At 42.1% G+C, this 19,014-nt stretch overlaps 1 protein-coding gene across 1 annotated transcript in view; it reads left to right on the plus strand.

Moving 5' to 3' along the window:
* Positions 1–18,810, plus strand: part of LOC134657857 (protein EFR3 homolog cmp44E) — a 36,934-nt gene extending 18,124 nt beyond the window's left edge. The window contains exons 9-20 of the mRNA XM_063513436.1: positions 395–465; positions 1,120–1,314; positions 2,359–2,531; positions 3,067–3,170; positions 3,951–4,071; positions 5,957–6,080; positions 7,626–7,739; positions 9,675–9,792; positions 13,484–13,569; positions 16,374–16,535; positions 17,388–17,534; positions 18,732–18,810. Coding sequence (XP_063369506.1) covers positions 395–465; positions 1,120–1,314; positions 2,359–2,531; positions 3,067–3,170; positions 3,951–4,071; positions 5,957–6,080; positions 7,626–7,739; positions 9,675–9,792; positions 13,484–13,569; positions 16,374–16,535; positions 17,388–17,534 — 1,415 coding nt within the window. The 3' untranslated portion in view covers positions 18,732–18,810. The remainder of the gene's footprint in view (positions 1–394; positions 466–1,119; positions 1,315–2,358; positions 2,532–3,066; positions 3,171–3,950; positions 4,072–5,956; positions 6,081–7,625; positions 7,740–9,674; positions 9,793–13,483; positions 13,570–16,373; positions 16,536–17,387; positions 17,535–18,731) is intronic.
* The last annotated feature ends 204 nt before the right edge of the window (positions 18,811–19,014 follow it).

Here is a 19,014-nt window from a genome sequence, read left to right on the forward strand (position 1 = left end):
TCTTAGAGCGTGGACAGCTCCGGCGAGTCATCGGTGGGACCCGTTTGCTGTCTCACTATGCTCGGGATTCAAAATCAGCACTGGCAATGCAATAACCACTCTATAAAAATATACGGACCGCTAAGAGCCTGCCCACACTAGCGTCTTTGATTTTAGCGCTACTCCACACTAGCGTCTTTTGAGCATCGGCGTCTAGTCAGCGCTATGGAAAATAGCGTCGCTGCGCAGTTTCGCCAAAGTTGCGTAAAGCAGCAGCCATAGAGTTGAATAGACGCCGAAGCTAAAAAGACGCTAGTGTGGAGTGGCGTTAAAATACAAACTAAATTCATGTTACATGGCATATATGTAACAAGTATGTTACATATATGCCATGTAATTAGTAAATCAATAACAGGTCCATCGGTTTTGGAAATTATCAACAACCTCCTCACCAACCTCCGAGCGTCTGTGGCCAGAGATTCAGAGGTGAGTGAAGTATTATTAATGTAGTTTAAATATAATTTTGTTTTTGTTTTTTGTGGTTAAACCCGATTGCCGAAGAAAGGGTTTAGTTTTTCCAGGGTATGTATGCATGTATTTGCAGGTCTTGCAACTTAAATCGTTAGATAAATTTCGTTTTGATAAGAGATTTAGGACGTTTGCTGGGGATATGATATTAAAAGACACTCTTGTAATGACCGCTAATAGTATAAACAAAGAGAATATACTGTATAGAGCAGTGGTTCCTAACCCGTGGGGGTAAAACTGGTATTGTACGGGGGTAATACGCTAACCTAATTTAACAATACAACAAACGTACACGTTTTATTTTTTATTGTCCATTGGGAGGAGGGGTAAAATCAGGTTCCCTAGTTAGTCATAGGGGTAACCGGACTGAAAAGGTTAGGAACCACTGGTATAGAGAGTTACTGTCCTGGTAAATTATGTAGCCACAGTACATTTACTGCCATCTTTCGACAGAAGTTTAAAACTGTTAGAATGCCAATTGACTTTGCTAGTTATTCTTTCATTCAAATTCATCATTATTCATTATTTCAAATTCTCTTTGGTATAACGAAAAAACTGACTTTCAACATTATTTTGAATTTACAAACTGACAGCCGTTTTCCCTAATTACAGAAAGAAACCGACGAGAAACTATACCAAGAGGCCCTCATCAACGCGCTTGGGGAGTTCGCTGACCACCTCCCCGACTTCCAGAAGATCGACATCATGATGTTCATCGTCAGCAAGATCCCCAGCAGCCAGCGGCAGGGGAAGGGCAGCAAGGCGGACGCCATGCTGCAGAGCATCCTACTCAAGTCGCTGCTGAAGGTATATTAGTTACTACCCACTTATGGTAGCCTGGTACTTGTGTTCACCGTCAGCAAGATCCCCAGCAGCCAGCGGCAGGGGAAGAGCAGCAAGGCGGACGCCATGCTGCAGAGCATCCTACTCAAGTCGCTGCTGAAGGTATATTAGTTACTACCCACTTATGGTAGCCTGGTACTTGTGTTCACCGTCAGCATGATCCCCAGCAGCCAGCGGCAGGGCGAAAGCAGCAAGGCGGGCGCCATGCTGCAGAGTATCCTACTCAAGTCGCTGCTCAAGGTATATTAGTTACTACCCACTTATGGTAGCCTGGTACTTGAGTTCACCGTCAGCAAGATCTAGCAGTCAGCGGCAGGGGAGGAGCAGCAAGGCGGACGCCATGCTGCAGAGCATCCTACTCAAGTCGCTGCTCAAGGTATATTAGTTACTACTCACTTATGGTCGCCTGGTACTTGTGTTTATCGTCAGCAAGATCCAGCAGTCAGCGTCAGAGGAAGAGCAGCAAGGCAGACGCCATGCTGCAGACAGAGTATCCTACTCAAGTCGCTGCTCAAGGTATATTAGTTACTACTCACTTATGGTAGCCTGGTACTTGTGTTTATCGTCAGCAAGATCCCCAGCAGCTAGCGGCAGGGCGAAAGCAGCAAGGCGGACGCCATGCTAGAGTATTCTACTCAAGTCGCTGCTCATATACTACTGGCTTATGGTAGCCTGGTACTTTTTATGCTGTTTTTAGCAAGAAGGGAGGGGGAAAACATTTCATCACTCTCCTAATAATCAAAACATCCTAAGGATGAATCCTCCCATCCTAAGGATGAAAGTGATGAGACATGTTGAAACATGTCTCATTACTTTCATCGTAGTTCAGTAGGAGCTTACATTTTACAAGACAGACATGGTAGAAAATATTTGCCGAATATTCGGCACTTTAACCGAATAATTCGGCCGAATACGAACATTGGAAACCTTGCCGAATATTTACCGAATATTCGGTGCATCTCTGTTAGTAATTATTATAATTATCTACACAAATCTGTACGTTTGCAGGTGGGCACGACATACAAGACCAGCGAGCTGAGCAAAGCGTTCCCAGCGGCATTCCTAGACGCTTTACTCCGTCTATCGGGCGCAGGGGAGCCTGCCACACGAGCGTTGCTGCAGCGCATACTACACACGCTACTCGATAGGAGGCAGAACGCACCTAACCTACACACACCTACGTAAGTACCTATGTGTGCCCTTGAGTCACAGTACTTTGAAACGTTAAAACCCTCTAAGTCCCATACCAAGGATTTTAGATTTTAGTAGGACTTCAAGGTAACTTTTCTGCCCATCCAATATTGCGTTTTTAGGATTGAACGGAATGGAATGCTTTTCCACTACGATTTGGACATATATTGAACTAGTGGCGTGGTGAGCTGTAGACCTGGCGAACTCCCATAGCTCCGCCATTTTGATAAAATCAGAAATATAATTCTACAAACAATTCTATGAAATTATCGAACATTTCACAACAATCGGTTGAGAAATGCGACCTGTAGAGTAGAACAGCCAGACATACGAAAGCATTTTCGCCTTCAACCTTTGATGCTGTCAGTGTATTTGCACAACCTCCTAAGTCCCGAGTTCCTTTTGAAAGGACTAAATTAACTCGCATTTTGAGCTATAATGGAATTAAAGAAGGTTCCATATTCAAAACTGCAAAAATGGTTTTAGGTCTGAAGAGGTTAAATGTGAATTATTTGTTGTTTCCAGGCTGGCTTACGCGGAACTCGGGCTGACGATAGAGAAGTGCTCCCGGCCCGATCTCATCTTCATCAGCAAACACGGCTATGCTATATTCAGCTCTCTATATGATGGTAAGTCCTTAGCTTATAATCCTAAAACATCATTCTGACGTCAGTTGCAACTTAAAAGTCCCCTTTTGGCGTCAGAAAGATCTGGCGTAGGCATAGGCACAGTGATAAGGGAATATTACGCGAAACTCTGCGTAGGGGGCGCCACTACCACAATACATCACTCTTGCATATTCGAGCGATAAGAAGGCTGATAACTAATTTATATTTTCGCGTGTGCCGGTATGCCCTTTGTAAACAAACCGCCTTGATGCATCAATGTCATATTTTATTGTCTGTGAAAACTTGTCAATAAGGAGTTTCAAAGTTAATCTATGGTTTACCATAGGTGCTAGTGCTACACTCTGGCGGCAGATCATTGCAGTAATATCCCCTATATTGTCAGCCACTTCCAGCCTATTCCAGCCTTCTTACGATATTCCATTCCGTTTTGTTGTTCGTACTGTGAGCACAGGGCGGACACGCCATACATCAAAAATGATTTGCGTTTATATGTGTGCACGGCACGTCTGTACACGCGTCATTGAGTATCTGACGGACTTCTGGCATGCTCTCAGTAGAGCGACTTACGCACACATTCATGTCGCGGCCAGTCGCGGGCGAGGTAATCCGAGTCGGGGCGGGGCGGTGCGTGTCCGTTCTGTATGATAATACTATTACTTATTCTGTGCTGTGAGTTTCGCTAGTATTATAAATAAATTTCCTGACGAATAAAACTTACCGATATTTTCACTATAATAACGTTTATGAATAAGACAATAAGGCTTAAATCTGTATGTTTAGGTCTTCAACTAGAATCGAACACGGTGGAAAACATCGAGGCTATCTACACGACACTGGCGCTGTTAATCATCGAGCTGGGTTCAGAGGAGACAGTTTGCGATTTCATGCAACTAATACTGGCGTGAGTACATCATGAAGTTATATTTTTTAAACTGGAGCGAGTTGTCACTTTTTTTGCCATGCTAATTTGAACCTTATCACCGAGACAGAAAGTTGTTCGTACCAGACTAGAGAAAACGGTCCACTTGAGATAGAAAAACCCGAGCCCTGTGTCTCACTCGCACATGTTGCCAATGTTAAAAAGATACCATTATGGTAGAAATTATATCAATAAACTACTGAATTTAATTACCTTCTTATACAATTTTAGTGCTATATTCAGACTACAGTTCTGATATCTTTTAAGTAATTTGTAAATAATTATGATGCCAATATTATTAACTGATTAAATCAAGCGCATACACAGCAAAAAAAAAACTAAATTTTAGTATGGTAGAAGTTGTAGTAACTTTAAATATTAATTGGTATCCCCAACTTGATGACATTTCTTCAAAACACGTGAATGCGAAATTTCTTAAAAATTGTGAAGAAATGTTGTGTTAAAGGTTGTTGGAGTGAAATAATTGCTAATTGTGGAATATTGTTTCACAAGAAAGCCACAATTATTACATTTTACTATAAAAATACAAGACAACATTGTCAAACTCATTAGGGTGACTATGATGTCGGCACGTTTTGAATCGGTCTCACAGAATTCTTATTAGTTATTATTAACGTAGGTAATGTAAAAGTAAGTTTAACATAATAGGTACCTTATGTCTTTATTTCGGCATGTTTAATTTAAGATTTGTTGTAGAACAATTGAAGGGATGTTTACAAAAACAACCTAACTGCTTAGACCGGTTGACACTTTTTTAAGAACATTGTTAATCGTTTCAGGTGTCAACCAGTGTAGTCAGGTATGTTGTTTTTGTAAACATCCCTTCAATTGCCAAAATTTAAAACCAAAGTGCTTAACTCCTTAAACATTACAGACTCTCATTTATACATAATATTTTGTTAGGTGTGTGAAACTGTTTATATATGACATCGATTCTTTATAGGTAGGACACATTTCCGTCAATAGAAAAAAGGCACCAACTTCAAAAAAAACGTCATATTTGCTAAACAGATCTTCAATGACGCTTATACTTAAAAAAACTGAAGTGGACAAAAGGGAAGCCTACCTTTATGAACATACCATGAGTGAGTGCGAAAGAGGCCGACTACAAATGAAAAAAAAATCTGACCACTTAAAATTTCACTTTATTTAGAAAATGACACACCCTACTGATATATTCCATGTTATCCTAATATCCCACATACAGATGTCTTATGGTCACCCTAATTAGAACGAGATGCAGGGCTCTAGTTTGACTTCTCATGTGGACACACTTTTTGGTCAATGTACTCGATCCAGTTTATTAACTCTAAATCCGTGGAGTACATAAATAAAATAAGTTTTTGGCAAAAATTTCATTTTTGGTACAAGATTTTATCGCTGACTGTACTTTTCGTTCCACAGGCCACTAATACCTACTCATCGAGACAATTCTAAAAACCCCAAACACAGTTAGGTTGCGTTGTTTTATCACAGAGTTCCTATGACCACCTGCTGTCTCCATCATCAGATCAGCTCGATGGTACCATAATATTGCATTGTCGCCCGTCTTCCATATGTATGAAAATGTTCAGCTTCATCGGAAGTCGGGAAGTGGGTCAAATTTAACTTGCAAAATTTGACCCGTACAAACATAGTTACATACCGTCAGCAGCAGAAGTTGCTAAGCGGGCGAGATGCTCAAAATTACCTTGACAAGCTCTTATTCTCTTAACAATAAAGTCGCGTCGAGATCATTTTGAACACCTGGCCTGCTTAGCAACTATTGCTATTAGTCCATTTTTTCTGGTTGTTTTGCTTTGATGACCACCGAAAGATATCAAGTAAACGTGTGTATGTTTCGCAGTATCCAGCAGTCCGCCCTGACGAACCCCGTGCTGACGGTGGGTCAGCAGTGCCAGCTGCACGCCGTCTGCATCTCGCTGGGGCTGTTGCTGCCCAGGACCAGGGCACACGACTACCTGCTCAAGGTCACTCAAACAATCAGGGCTATAACAGTCATTTTGCAGTATCCAGCAGTCCGCCCTGACGAACCCGGTCCTGACAGTGGGCCAGCAGTGCCAGCTGCACGCCGTCTGCATCTCGCTGGGGCTGTTGCTGCCCAGGACCAGGGCACACGACTACCTGCTCAAGGTCACTCAAACAATCAGGGTTATAGCGGTCATTTTGCAGTATCCAGCAGTCCGCCCTGACGAACCCCGTGCTGACAGTGGGCCAGCAGTGCCAGCTGCACGCCGTCTGCATCTCGCTGGGGCTGTTGCTGCCCAGGACCAGGGCACACGACTACCTGCTCAAGGTCACTCAAACAATCAGGGCTATAACAGTCATTTTGCAGTATCCAGCAGTCCGCCCTGACGAACCCCGTGCTGACGGTGGGGCAGCAGTGCCATCTGCACGCCGTTTGCATCTCGCTGGGGCTGTTGCTACCCAGGACCAGGGCACACGACTACCTGCTCAAGGTCAGTCAAGGAATCAGGGCTATAGCGGTCATTTCGCAGTATCCAGCAGTCCGCCCTGACGAACCCGGTCCTGACAGTGGGCCAGCAGTGCCAGCTGCACGCCGTCTGCATCTCGCTGGGGCTGTTGCTGCCCAGGACCAGGGCATACGACTACCTGCTCAAGGTCAGTCAACGAATCACGGCTATAACCGCCAAAATTGCGGTCATTTCGCAGTATCCAGCAGTCCGCCCTGACGAACCCCGTCCTGACAGTGGGTCAGCAGTGCAGGGCACACGACTACCTGCCCAAGGTCAGTCAAGGAATCAGAAGAGAATCAAAAAGAAGATAGACAGAACCTTGACGACTGTTCTGCCTTTGGGCAGGCGTGGCTCACTCCGCGATTTCGTCGCGTCGCTACAAGTATATGCGGCCCACACCAATTTTGGTGTCTAGCCATAGTAGTTGCCGCGCACCGCTACGGAACGGACGCCTGCTCGCGCTTGCGCCACCTAGCGGTCACATCTGTCGTAATAGACGCGTTTTGTTAGAGAGTGAATCTTCTGTACCTAGTATGTACAATTGTTTATTCTGTGCTTTGGGATAGTTGTACCAAAGAGAATTTTAAATAGAGGCGGATGGTCAAAGTAAACTATGTAGGGACAGTAAATTTACTGCCATCTTTCGACAGAATATTAAAAAAAAAAAAATTAAAATGTAATCTGTTTATTTTCAATCAAGAGGTTAGTTGTACAATCAATCTCAGTTACAATCTCTATATTTGGAGATTATTTAAACTAAGCTTAGCCTTATATATGAACTTATATTGTTTTGTTACGGTTAGTTAGTGCTTACATGTTAATACTATTAAAACTGTTAGAACGCCATTTGACTTTGATCCTTATTCTTTCACTGATAAAACTCATTGGTACGAGCCAGGGTTTGAACCCACGACCTCCGGATTGAAAGTCGCACGCTCTTACCGCCTAGGCTAGGCTCTACTAGGCCACCAGCGCTTTTTAGAAACTTATCTGACTTTGAAAGAAAAATTAGTTTTAAGTGTTTTTTTGTATCAACAGATAGTGGAAGCGCGCCGAGAGGACGCACCGCACTTGTTACCGCCGCTGTTGGAAGAGTACGACATCACGCCAGCGAAGATGCCTAACAAGTTCCCTTACCTCATGATTGATCAGGTAATAGTACATTATTGTCGAGGTTCGGAAGTAGCTACTTGCAGGCTGAGGATTCGTTTTAAACGGACGACCTTGGGAGTCCGTTTAATTGAATCCGAAGCCAGCAAGTAGCCTTCCAGCCGAGTCATATATAGTGCTTTTCTCAAAAATGGTGCAAGAAATAGAAATATATTACAGAAGCAACATTCTAATTTTCACAGAAAAAAGTAAAACCATTAAAAAGATTTGCTTGCCGCCTTTAAAAAAAAGAAGTGTATTTTTCTGCTGAAAATACGCCAACGTATTTGAGACACCTAAATAGTCGCGGTACCAACATTATAATAATAAGTGCTAATCATCTGTTTGGCTGTTTAATGGACCTATGCCTTCATTTGATCTGGCCATTTAAAGTTTTAAAAAGTTTGGACCTCGTTAAATAATGGAATTTGTATGCAACATTGCAGTCCCGAAATCGAGACTGCAATGTTTTTAACTTTTTAATTTTTTGAATGACCATAAACTACGCACTTCGCGACCTATTTTTTAACCGGCAACGTCAACTTTGCCGTCCGTGAGACACAGACATCCCACACCACAGACATAGTATTGGCAAGGTGCGAAGTCGGTGGACGGGGAAGTGGCGCTGATCGTCACAAACACAGGTAATCTTATGGAATGTCCGACATTAGTACTAGCGGCAGCCGCTTGAACTAATTTTACTCCATAAGATTTAACGTAGAAAGTCCGACAAAATGAGGGCAGCACCAGTCGTGCACATAGCGAATAAAACAAAGTCGCTTCCCGCTGTCTGTATATCTCTCTATGTATGCTTAGATCTTTAAAACTACTAGAGGGTACACTAGGCCTTATTGGGATTAGTCAGGTTTCCTCACGATGTTTTCCTTCACCGAAAAGCGACTGGTAAATATCAAATGATATTCATAGGTACAAAACTCATTGTTACGAGCCGGGGTTTGAACCCGCGACCTCCGGATCGCAAGTCGCACGCTCTTACCGCTAGGCCACCAGCGCTATGGCACTAAAACTAAGGGCTCATTTAGACGGCGCGCGAACTCGTATACGATTTTATTTACATTGCGGACCATTGAGGTGACATCAATTCAGCCGACCGACCAAATAACGCAATGTAATGAAACTCGCATGCGAGTTCTCGCACCGTCAGGCGTGGCTCACTCCGCGATTTCGTCGCTTTGCTACAGGTAGTTAAAAGTACATCCGTTCCACACCAATTTTGGTGGCTAGCCATAGGCCGCGCGTGGCGCTGTCGCCACCTAGCGACCATATCTGTCCTGATCGTGACAGACGCGTTTTGTTAGAGAGTGAGTCTTCTGTAACTAGTACTATTATTTATTCTGTGGCACCGTCTAAATGAGCCCTAAAGCTTTGGATTCCTCCGAAAACGGTGCCGTCATATGACGGCCGTCATATAGCGGCCGCAAAAGACGGCCGTCTTTACGGTGGCGACATGTGGAAAGTACCACGGCGTCATAACACACCGTCATCCACCAAGGTCAAAGCGGCAAATTTGAAAAATGTAGGCGCGAAGGGATAACGTCCCATAGAAAATTTGAATTTCGCGCCTTTTCCTAATGACAAGATTTGCTTGATCATCTATAATTTACTTGGAGGATGAAATATCATCAGAAGAGGAAAATAATCGTAGTACGGAATCATTTATTCAAATTTCGTGTCATTTATTCAAAATGGCGTCACCGCTATCTAATAAAACGTTCACGAAACTATCGACACCGTCATGACGGCCGTCATCTTACGTTACGTTGACAGTCAACGTAACGTAACGCTGTCTAGGAAACCGCGCCATCTTGTTTATATAGACAATGTTCTAGTGACGTCAGTCAACGCTATATAGCGGCCGTAATATGACGGCACCGTTTTCGGAGGAATCCAAAGCTTAACCTGCGATTATCCACATAGATGGAGCTGTGCGACTGTCTGAAGGCGTCGGGGCTGGACGCGGCGCGGCTGCAGGCTCCGTCGCCATACGTGGCCGGAGGCGTTAGTCTGGCGCACAGACACAGCTGGCTTGAAACAGGTTAGTCACGTAAACAGTTATATTGGATACAGGTATTAACAAACACATCAGACATCATTTAAAAAAATCAAACTAACAGATATGTTACACATGTCATTTGTACGCACATTAAATCTTATTAGTCTAAGAGTGGGATTCTAAATTAGTGTTTCCCGTAACGAAACAATTTTGTTCATACACTTGTAATAGTTTTAACTAAAATTTCGCTTCCTATTTCACCATTAAATGACTTCTTTTATCATGTGTAATTGGATGGTGTTTAGCAATAATGTGTCAACCCAACCCACATTAATTACGCAATAAGATGTCAACTCAAAAAAATTACGCTTAAATTTGACATTTTATTGCAAAATGAATGTGGGTTGACACATTTTTGCTAAACACCATCCAATTTTTCTTTTATTAAATGACATTTTAGGTTATAAGAAAATATATTTAGGAATCAACGGCTGTGGATCATCGAGATACCCTACATAATGTCATCCCAACAGATATTGGCTTCACCTTCACAACCCCCCATACTAAACAATTATATGTTAAAAGCAGGTGGTCGGTACAGGCAAGAGAAATACTTGTAAAATAGTTATACTGTTGTCTTGTCTCGGCATTCTTCTTACTTGGCTTTCAATCAGCTTTTTTCATACACTTTTCCTCGGGTAGTTGCACAAATCAGTGTTTTGACATTTTGCTGGGATATCAGTTAGCCGCGACCACGACCAGTAAAACCCGTGTCGAAACGTCGGTAAATAAACGTAATAAAATAATTTTCGCGATAGACCCGTCTATAAATGTGAGTTAATATGTGTTCAAAACGCGAAAGTTTTAAATGTTAAAAAGAAATAATTATAAAACAGTCAGTCATACTATTACTCTTGTCTCGGTCAGTATGCCTCTTAAGCTTTGAATTCCCCCGAAAGCGGTGCCGTCATATAGCGGCTGCAAAAAGACGGCCGTCTTTACGGTGACGACATGTGGAAAGTACCACGGCGTCATAACACACCGTCAGCCACCAAGGTCAAACGAAACGTATCCAGGAGAGAAACTGGACGACCTTGATTTAGCTTCATTGATATAGTATAAAGAACTGGATACCCAATCAGCCGCCAAAAATGGCCCCACAAAAGTGATGTCAAAACAGATCATGCATTACTTTTTCGTTTAGTCTTGTTTGAAACGCTCAAATGTGAAGTTGTCAACAATTACGAAATGTGCCGTTAAAATATGTAAAAATAACAATGATAAAACAAGGAAAAAGGATGGAATGTATTTCTTTCGGTTAGTTCTTTGGATATCATTACATAATTTATGTAATCTGGTGGTAATTTTATGGTTTTGAATAAATTAATTTGTTAGTACCAAAGAAGGGATGTTAAGGAACAAAAATCTAATGAGTCGATGTGAGGTCAATATTTTTTTATATTTTTATATGGAATTCATAAGAAATAATATTATGTTTAAATTCAAGATTTCCAGGAAAACCTATGCGACGTGCAAAGTGGACTGCTATTTAATTATAGCAAGAGATAGGGGTGTTGCAGTTTTAAACAAGGCAAAACGGCACTTGTGTGTTCGGCCCATTTCCCTGTTTCCGACATATACACCACCAATAAGGGCTTATATCGACTATGTAAATGCTAAACCTGTCGGAACACAGTGACAACCACAGGATTTTTTTTATAAAGTATAGGTAGACTTTATAAAAAAAATCCAATCAGTATCTAAATGTCCCCGTGCACCCGCGCTATGCTATGAGTAAATGTAGATCTTAAATACATAGTTATTTAATAAGTAGAATTTATTTCAAGGAAATTAGTATTTAAAGACGTATACTTACGAATTAAAAATTTAATTTGTTTGAATTTGAACCACGAATTAATTTTATTTGAGCTCCCGATTAAATTAAATTTGTTTTATTTATTACTTCAATTGGTTTTCCTGTACAGTAATACATATTAAAGTGTACCAAAGTGACTCCATTCGTTCATTATTCTCGTTTGACGTTGTTTGACGTAAATACGTTACGTTTAGTGCCATCGGACTAAATTTTTTAACAGTGTTGGTACTTATGTTTGCAAATTTGACACTTAATGCTTACGACATTAAGCTCTTTTCTGTACGAAACATTTATCTTGACTCAAAATTTACGTAAGCGTTTTTATCATCAATGCAAATGGTGCGAAACGTCATTGGGATCCACATTTCTTGACGTTTTTGTTCTGCTTTGTGTGTCTATTTCTTTTATATTAAGTCAGTGTTTAGCTTTAATAATTTACTATTTTACTTGGAGGATGAAATATCATCAGAAGAGGAAAATAATCGTAGTACTGAAGATCATTTATTCAAATCTTGTGCTACAGAAGGTGCATTTGAGATTTTAGTACAAAATGGCTTCACCGCTATCTAATAAAACGTTCACGAAACTATCGACACCGTCATGCAAATGGCGGCACCGCTTTTTGACGTTACGGTGTCAATCACCGCCCTCTAGGAAACCGCGCCATTTGGTTTACATAGCCACCGTTCTAGTGACGTCATTCACCGCTATATTGCGGCCGCTATATGACGGCACCGCTTTCGGAGGAAACCAAAGCTTTACAAGCCGTACGTACCCCACCTATCTATAAATCATTTTAGGTTATATTACTAGTCAACAATAGCTTATATATAGGAATCAACACATCAACATCAGCTGGGGATCATCGAGAGGCGCTACTAACATCATCATCACAACGGGTGTTGGCTACACGTCCACCAACTTCCCATCATTAATCGCTGACCTGTTAAAGCAGATGTACGGCGGCCGTCAGTATTCACGTTCATTGTTAACCCAGTCGAAGGCAAAATAGACACTTATAAAACAGTCAAAGTCATAATATCTTGCCTCGGTCGATATGCCTCTTAGCGCCACTTGCACCGTCCCACTAACCCGGGGTTAACCGGTTAAACCATATACCATGGTACCATGGTTACCAATACAATTTCACACTGGGTTAGCGGTTTAACCTGTTAACCCCGGGTTAGTGTGATGGTGCAAGTGGCGCTTACAGGCCTTACCCAACTTCACTATAAATCATTTTAGGTTACATCACAAGTCAACAACAGGGGCCTTACCATGATTCTGTTTAGGACCTAAACTGAATCGCTAATGGACATCATGGTAAGGGCCCAGCTTATTTAGGAATCGACACAACGGCCTGGGACCATCGAGAGCCGCTACTAACATCATCACAACGGGTGTTGGCTACACGTCCACCAACTTCCCATCATTAATCGCTGACCTGTTAAAGCAGATGTCCGGCGGCCGTCAGTATACACGTTCATTGTTAACCCAGTCGAAGGCAAAATAGACATAAAACAGTCAAAGTCATACTATAACTCTTGCCTCGATCGGTATGCCTCTTAGCGCGAACTGCACCATCCCACTAACCCGGGGTTAACCGGTTAAACCTGGAGTTGCCATGGTTACCATGGTTAACATGGTTTAGGACCTAAACTGAATCGCTAAAGGACATCATAGTAAGGCCCCAGCTTATTTAGGAATCGACCCACCGGCCGGGGATCATCGAGAGCCGCTACTAACATCATCACAACGGGTGTTGGCTACACGTCCACCAACTTCCCATCATTAATCCCTGACCTGTTAAAGCAGATGTCCGGCGGCCGTCAGTATTCACGTTTCCGCTGCCTGCAGGCGCGGCCGCGGGCCGGGACAGCCTGGCCGACATCGGGGCGCCCAACGAGATGGACAGCGCCAACAGCTCGCCTGGCGTGCAGCGGGTCAGTTAACTGTGTTCTTTAGGACTTAGGACTAGTGATGGGTAGGACATCAATTTAAAATGAGTTTGTATAAGTACCTCATTTTCTAAAATGAGGTGTTACAATTCTGCCGTGCTAACAACATACGCAGTAATCGCAGTTGAAAAGTCATGCAATTGTTTATCTTGTTCTCTTTGAATAAGTTCTTTATTTAAACGATGAGTTTCATGCAAGTACTGCACTTACTATTAGCAGGGCAGAATGTCTTACTTCAAATGAGGTGAGGTACTAGCATATTTTCAGCGTCGACTATTCCATTAATTCCAACGGCGACAAAAATATTTTAATGTATATACATATTTATGTATTCATCACTTCCTTTATAAATAAATAAATAGTAACATTTAATTGGAGTGCAATTCTGGAGGTTAAGAATAGAACTTTTAGGAGAAAGATAATTTTAGAATCAAGTAAAATGAATAGAGGAGTGAAGTAAGACATTTTTTCGGTACGAAGTACTGCGACAAATTAACAAAATGAGTGGTACAAATGGGGTGCCAAACGAGTGAGCGACTCAACACTACTTAGGACTGACTTCTTAGGACTGTGTTGTGTAGGGTTGGAGCCGGTCTACCTAGCTTTATTTGACGTTCATAAGCGCATTGTAATTATGCCTACTTGAATAAACTATCATCTTATCTTATCTTATCTCCGTACCCAAAGCAGGCGTGGCTCACTCCGCGATTTCGTCGCTTTGCTACAGGTAGCTAAAAGTACATCCGTTCCACACCAATTTTGGGGAAAGCCATAAGCCGCGCGTGGCGCTGTCGCCACCTAGCGGCCATATCTGTGCTGATCGTAACAGACGCGTTTTGTCAGAGAGTGAGTCTTCTGTACCTAGTACTATTATTTATTCTGTGCCCAAAGAGTAAAAACGGGACCTTATTATAGTCCGTTGATTTGAAACTGGCCCCGAACGGCTTATCCTTTGTCTATTATTAAGTGAATCGGCACGTGCCGATAAAAATGGTCCAGTCACTTGACTGGTTATTGAATTACAACTCCTATGGAAATTGCTTATTAAAAGCTTATAGCACACAAGACTACATGAATGATAAAACAACGTGGGATTAATTGTGATTCGAAATGATTAATTATTCCAAAAAATGTACGATGTCACAACTCGAATCAGTTACCCTATGTCATAGACTAGGAATCCTCTAGACGGAGTTTAGAGCAATTATTTCATGAAACCGATGCTGCCAAAAATACTGGGGTGCGGGGGACGAGGTGAGCGAGTCCCGTGCCGTGATTGGTCCGTTCAAAGACACGGACGTCACACAAAGACACTTTGACTCGAAAATGGAGTAAAACTACCGTAAATTTCTGGCAGAGGGGGTAGCGCTACTATGCTCAGTCTGGAGGATGTCTTGTCTGTGCCCTATGTCCATCCTTACCTTACCCTGTTCCTTCTAAGTCAAACCTATCCTATGATCTAACCCTACCACAGCAACACGAGGCGCTGGACGAGGAGTACCGCGTCTTTGTTGAGAAGTACAACCACAACCATCGACCCGCGATGCCGCATTTCGCTATTTACGTAATATTATACCTTTCCTAAGATATATCAATGAAAGACTAGAAAATTCTCTCTAATTACAAGATTTTATTTAACTTGCAATGCATGTGTGTGATGGTCAAATCTTGCAAGCTAAATAAGACCCACTTCCCATTATTCGATTAAGCTGAAACTTCACATATAAAACAACGCAAGCTAAAGTGTCATTCTATGGAACTTGCTAACTATGTAAACAAATCGCCATATTGAAACTGTCAAAAAATATGAATTTACTAGTGACTTTTGTTTACATAGTTAGCAAGTTCCATAGAATGACACTTCAGTTGTGATTGGGTTTGTTAGAATTTTTTTTATTAGTACCTATCCGTTGAAAGAAGATGTGGGCCAGAATCCCACGTTGGCCAGAGTTGATCATCGTTCATTTTTTCATTGTGATCTACCGAGTGTGATATACCGTTTATACATTTTTTCAAACATTAACCCCTGATTATATTGAGTCTGGCGTAGTTTGTATGTAGAATTGTAGTTCCTATCACTCGTCCACTCCTTTCCTAACCTGTTCCTACTTGTCCCAACATGTCCTATCCAGCGCAGCGACGATGACTTTTGGCATTGGTCCGACGATTCCTCCTTTACAGACATTGGACAAGAAGCGTTTACTACGGTACAGTCGCCTGCAATAATATGTTACTCTTCGAAGGCCGCAAAAACATGTGACACATGGCTCTACAAATAAGATCGTGTCAGATGTTTTTGCGGCCTTCGTCGTGTAACATATTATTGCAGGTGACTGTACATGTGTTTTGAAGCAGAGGAGTGCAACTTTTCACCAACTTTGACAGAACTTAGTGTAGACGTGTCACTATACTCACTATAAACGTCTTTTCATTGAAATTTTATGATGAGATTTGTAAACTTTGTTCTTTCAAAATCTGTGCAGAGTTAGCTTGGTCCAACTTTCACTTTGTCAATGTACGAAATTCTTCGTGCTTACCGTCCTTACTTTAGTAAATTAATCAAGATTAGTATAGTTATATAGTTTACTAAACTATCTTTATATCTAGTAGTTAAGAAAATCACTAACAATCTATGGACTTAGGTATATGTGTTCGAAATAAAGACTTTTATTATAATCGAGTTCCAAGTGAACAATTCAGTAGTTAGGTTTCTCCATTGGTCAAACTTTGTTAAAAAAAAACACGACTTAATACAGTCACAAGTATAACAAAGAATGATGTAATTGCAGCACCCGCAACAACCCGAGAGCGTCAGCCTAGAAGCTTTACGTCGCGCCGCCACCGGCCCCAGCGACGCCGAGCGACGAGAGGCCGAAAGACGGCGGGCCTCGCTCAACAGCGCCTTCCGTACCGCGCCCTTCGACCATCTAGTCAACCTTACACAACCCAAGGTCAGTCTGAATAGCGAGGCCTAGCGACGAGGCCGAGCGACGACGGGCCTCACTCAACAGGGCCTTCTGTACGGCGCCCTTCGATCATTTAGTCAACCTTACACAACGCAAGGTCAGTCTGAACAGCGAGGCCGAAAGACGGCGGGCCTCGCTCAACAGCGCCTTCCGTACCGCGCCGTTCGACCATCTAGTCAACTTTACACAACCCAAGGTCAGTCTGAACAGCGAGGCCTAGCGACAAGGCCGAGCGACGACGGGCCTCGCTCATCAGCGCCTTCCGTAACCCGCCTTTCAACCATCTAGTCAACCTTACACAACGCAAGGTCTGTCTGAATAGCGAGGCCGAGAGACGACGGGCTTCGCTAAATGCTAGTAATATCGAGCGAAGCGAGGTGGAAACTCAGCGAATCGATAAGTCAGTTAGGTAGGTGTCCTTTTCAAAGTTTCTGGGGTATGTAAAATGGTGGGTACAGTCACTAAGTACCTCCACAAGTTCATAGCCATAGTGAACCATATTAGTACGAAAAGAAGGTTGATTTTTGTTTAAATATTTTATAGTAATTAGCGACTTTTGCTTGTCACCTGACGATATAGAGTTTGTGCGGAAAGAGAAGTCGTGGAATATATGGGGCCCATTACATTCCACGACTCTTCTCTTTCAGAACAGATTCTAATTAAAGTTTGACATGTCTTTATATAACAAATTATACTTGGTCAACTAGATCTTGACAGTAGAAAACGGCGGCAAATTTGAAAAATGTAGGCGCGAAGGGATATCGTCCCATAGAAAATTTGAATTTCGCGCGTTTTTTTACTGACAAGATTTGGTTGACCAGCTATATTTGTTCACAGTACGAGCTAAAAGACAAGCTGGAAGAGATCTTCAGCTCTATCCAGTCGGAGCCCCTCCTGCCTCGCTCGGCCTGCTCCCCTACAGCATCACACCAGGGCAACCTTCACAAGCACACCAAGTATCTGCCAGAGCTGTTCCTTTACTAGGTACGTCATTTAAAACTGAAATAAATGTCAAAAGAAATTGTGGCCAAGGTCTACAGTACCCACAGACAATCCAACCTCTATACATAGCATAGTCGCGCTGGTATCATCTTGGGTCGTCCCATTCGTTTTTCGTCAAGTTCTTAAATTAGTCCTATTCTGCTTTCGTTACTCATTCTACATTGAAAGCCACCGACGATTGTGACGAATGTAGAATGAGTGACGAAAGCAGAATAGGACTAATTTAAGAACTTGACGAAAAACGAATGGGACGATCCAAGATGATACCGTCGCGCTACCCCCTCTGCCACACATACGGTAGCGTTACTCCATCTTCGAGTCAATCCCGTGCCGTGATTGGTCCGTGTCTTTGAACGGACCAATCACGGCACGGGATTCGCTCACCTCGTCCCCCCGCACCCCCGTATTTTTGGCAGCATCGGTTTCATGAAAGAATTGGCCTAAGCTCAGTCTAGAGGTTAGATTGTCAGTGACAGTACCCGAGGCCGGATAGAAACGACGGACGTATCCGTTTTTTTTTTCACCCTTTATATAGGATCGTTTCTTTTATTTTTTGCCATTTTTATATATTGTGAATTTTTTTGCCACCTTTGTGTTATTTCTAGTCAGGATCGCAAGCCCTTTTCATCCTTATGGGAGAAAAAAAGTGTCTTAAAATTTCCATACATTTTTCAAACTTTCCTTTTTGTTACCACCATACAAAGAAGTATATGGGGAAATGGTAACACAATAGGAAAAAAACTGGGGCATTTTTTTACCCTATTAGGATCTAAAGAGCTCGTGATTCTGAGTAGAAATAACACAAAAGTGGCAAAAAAGGTCACAATAAATAAAAATGGCAAAAAATAAAAGAAACGCTCATAGCCGAATTTAAACTGTTGTGAGACATGCTAACATTGAATAATTTTACGGTTACAACCACAAACAAACAAACAAGCACAACACAGCAAGGGAAACAAGTGAGTCTAAACCGTAAAATTATTCAATATAAACGCTCATAGGTACTCCATTTTTTAATTTGCCGCCTTTTGACATACCACTATCGTGTATTTTAACTCCTACCGCATTAAACAGTAACCTAACCTCGTAGACCCTGAAGGAACCAGCGGTTGTTTAGATGTCTAATGAAATTTTGATTTGCATTGAATGATACAATATAAATGAAACTTTCCTTTCCAGAGAATGTTCCCGTTCAGCAGCTTAGATTCAATCAAAGAGTTATTTATTGCAGAAGAGTTGTTAAATCTAAGAAAAACCTCGGGAGTTCGTCAGTTATGTTTTGTGGTAAGCGAATTGTCAAAATTCAACTTTTGACAACCATATTAAATGCATAACGTACAGGTCAGGTCGGTACAAGTCGTAGATATTAACCAATCAAATTGTGGCTCTGGGCCCGATTCGGATTTTGTAATAGACATCCATCTATCTTTTAGACATCGCTAAGATACGATAACGATATGTT

The sequence above is a fragment of the Cydia amplana genome, chromosome 21 (assembly GCF_948474715.1).
Source record: "Cydia amplana chromosome 21, ilCydAmpl1.1, whole genome shotgun sequence".
In the NCBI taxonomy this organism is placed as follows: Eukaryota; Metazoa; Arthropoda; class Insecta; order Lepidoptera; family Tortricidae; genus Cydia; species Cydia amplana.